Source organism: Aphanomyces invadans, assembly GCF_000520115.1.
Source record: "Aphanomyces invadans strain NJM9701 unplaced genomic scaffold supercont1.3, whole genome shotgun sequence".
NCBI classification, from domain to species: Eukaryota; Oomycota; class Saprolegniomycetes; order Saprolegniales; family Verrucalvaceae; genus Aphanomyces; species Aphanomyces invadans.
Window position 1 is genome coordinate 209,366 of NW_008580148.1, and position 2,763 is coordinate 212,128.

At 56.7% G+C, this 2,763-nt stretch overlaps 1 protein-coding gene across 1 annotated transcript; it reads left to right on the forward strand.

The window, feature by feature from the left end:
• Positions 1-710: 710 nt before the first annotated feature.
• Positions 711-2,689, forward strand: H310_01798 (hypothetical protein; the record flags this gene model as incomplete). The annotated part of the gene is made up of 8 exons (XM_008865080.1): positions 711-809; positions 901-1,063; positions 1,112-1,404; positions 1,458-1,577; positions 1,625-1,902; positions 1,953-2,246; positions 2,294-2,524; positions 2,653-2,689. The coding sequence occupies 8 exons, from the start codon at positions 711-713 to the stop codon at positions 2,687-2,689; spliced, it is 1,515 nt and encodes a 504-aa protein (XP_008863302.1).
• Between the last annotated feature and the right edge of the window lie 74 nt (positions 2,690-2,763).

Sequence of the window (2,763 nt, forward strand, 5' to 3'; positions counted from 1 at the left end):
ACGCAACCCGTGCGTCGACCGCGAGCACGTCATCGTACCGGTGTGCTCAGGACGGCAATCAAAAAGGAGCAGCAGCGGAATTTGAGGGCACATCCTTGAATTGGTGGCTCTTCTCGCCAACGCTACCCGCATTGGAGTGGCAAACGGTTTTGTCCACATTTTCAATCGCGGTGGAATTTTTACTTGTGCTACTTGGATGCATTTTGCAAGCTCGTTCCATCATCACACGTCGAAATTTCCAACTCCTTGTCGGGATGGACCCTCCAGCCCTTCCGTTTGCAATGCCAGTTCCCGAGCTTAACCTGCTCGGCAAGTGACAGCTATCGCTTCCAATTTTGAAGCGCTTAACCTGTCGAAGTTTTGCCGCGATCCTAAGTCCAAGCAACCGGATCCGGAAACGAAGAAGGTGACGAAAGGTCATGGCGGGGATTGTGTTTGCATAGTTGCATTGATGATGAACACCAATGGCCGAATTGCGGCGTTGAAGGGCGAGCTGCAAGCGCGTCATGCATGCGCAAGGAAGAGAAGAGCTGGATGTAGGAAAGCAAGTCTATTAAAGGATCACTTCACTTCTCGATTTCCCTTCTTGGTCTTAAGTCGCCGGCTATCCCCCTGCCGCTTTGTCTTCCTCGACCGACGATCTTCCTACAAAACACGTGAGTTCAAGAGGTTCTGAGCCCAACACAAGGTTCCCACCAACAAGAAGGAACATGGCGAACATCATCCTCACACGCAAGCTCAACGACCACAACTTCCGCGAATGGGACATCTACTTCCGCGGGAAGCTCATCTTGAAGGGAATGCATCAGGTCCTGACTCACATGCCAACGTCATCACCTTGGACGCGAGAAGCGACGACCAGAAGGCATTCGGGATCCTCATCGATACGTTGGAACCCAGCAGTACCGCCACATCGAAGGATACACACACGTCCGCATCGCCTACGAAGCGCTGGTAGCCCACCATAAACCAATGACGAAGATCGACCGGATCCAGGTCGCGATGGAGTGGGCCAAGATGTCGTGGGACCCGCGCCAAGAGACTCTGCCGGATTCATCTACCGGTTCCAGATCCTCGTCCAGCGCCTATCGGACGTGAGCCACAGTGACAGAGTCGAACCAAGCGGTCAAACTACTTCCATTGATGCCGTGGGAGTTCCGCCATATTGTCGATCGCTTGTCGAACCTTCCCGACAGTGAGAAAACCGTCGCCAATACGAAGATCGCGCTTGAAGCCGAGTGGAAGGCAGCCGTCCGGGGCGGCACCATCAAGACACCACGCGGCCAAGCCAACGAATACCGCGCCTTGTTCGCCGCTTGTGGCGGCGCGCCCAAGGAAGCAGTGGTCGCGGACATGGCCGAGGTTGTGGCGCGTCCCGAAGTGGCCAAGCCGAACGAAGCGACCGTCCCTCGGCCAAGGGCACCTGCCACTCCTCTGGCAAAGAAGGGCACTGGCAGTCCGAGTGCCGCAAGAAGGTCCGCGAGAACGGCCGGCCAAACTTCAAAGAGCATCGGTCCGACGGGGAGGAAGATCACTCCAACGCAGCCGTCTTCATGTTCTCAGCGACTGAAAGCGGCGTGACAAGATCGATCTAAGCCAAGGAGAGTCCGACGTTGAGACGAAGGACGATGACGGACAACCTACCCACGACGCGGCCGAAGACAACAGACCCATCTTCCTCGGAGAACCCAGAGAGGCACTTCCGCTACGCACCGACCCCGACTGGCATCCTACAGTCCAACCAGTGAGGCTGTTGTTCATCAACGACAGCCCGTCGCCAACATGGGTTACCTTCATGAGCCGAACCAACCTCGAAGCCATGTACCACGGGACCACGATCGAAGCCTACACCACAGTTGCAGAAATCCCGCCGTGGTTAACCCGACGCTACTTGGTCACCAAGTACGATATCCGTGCCATCGAATGCCGATCCCCGAAGTCGACGGATACAGTCCATGGCTAGGGCCGGACGCCAACGAATCATACATCTTAGACACCGCATTCCACTCAACGGAATTGACGTACAACGGCGACGCACTTAACATCCGCCGCAACCAACGGCGCCACATCAACGAAGACGATCCCGAAGCCGACTTCGAAGTCGCATCATCCTATGATGGCAGCAACGACAGCGACACCAGCGACATGGCATACTCGGTCGAAACGAGTGACACACGTACCATCGAGCACCGCATCGTCGTCGATTCCGGCGCGTCCGCCCACATGACCGGCGCCAGCGAGCACCTGTTTGATACGAAGCAGTGCAACCGTCTAGTGGTCATGGTCATGGCAGCGTCACCGTCGCAACTACCATGGGGAAGCTCAACATCAGCACGCCCTCACGCACAACACTTACCCTGACCGATGTGCTCTTGATCAAGGGTATGTCGACGACACTCCTGTCCATCCCGATGTTGATGCGGGCCAACCCCAACGTCCACCTGGAGTTCCAACAAGATGCGTGCACGATCCTGCTCGGTTACAAGTCAGTGGCACGCGCTACAATGAGCAATGATCAGCGACTGTACATCCTGGACGGAGTCTTCACCCGCGAAGCAGCACACTCCGCCGTTGTCACCGACAACACCGCACTCTGTCACCACCGCATCGGTCACTTACCTGTGGAAGCGTTGCGAACATGCGCCAAGGCAGGCCTCGGGCTGCCTTCTCGCATCAACGACTTGTCTAAGCCGTGCATGGACTGCCCCCGCGCCAAGATGCACCGCGTGACCGTCCCTAAACGCAGCACCCGGACCTACAAGC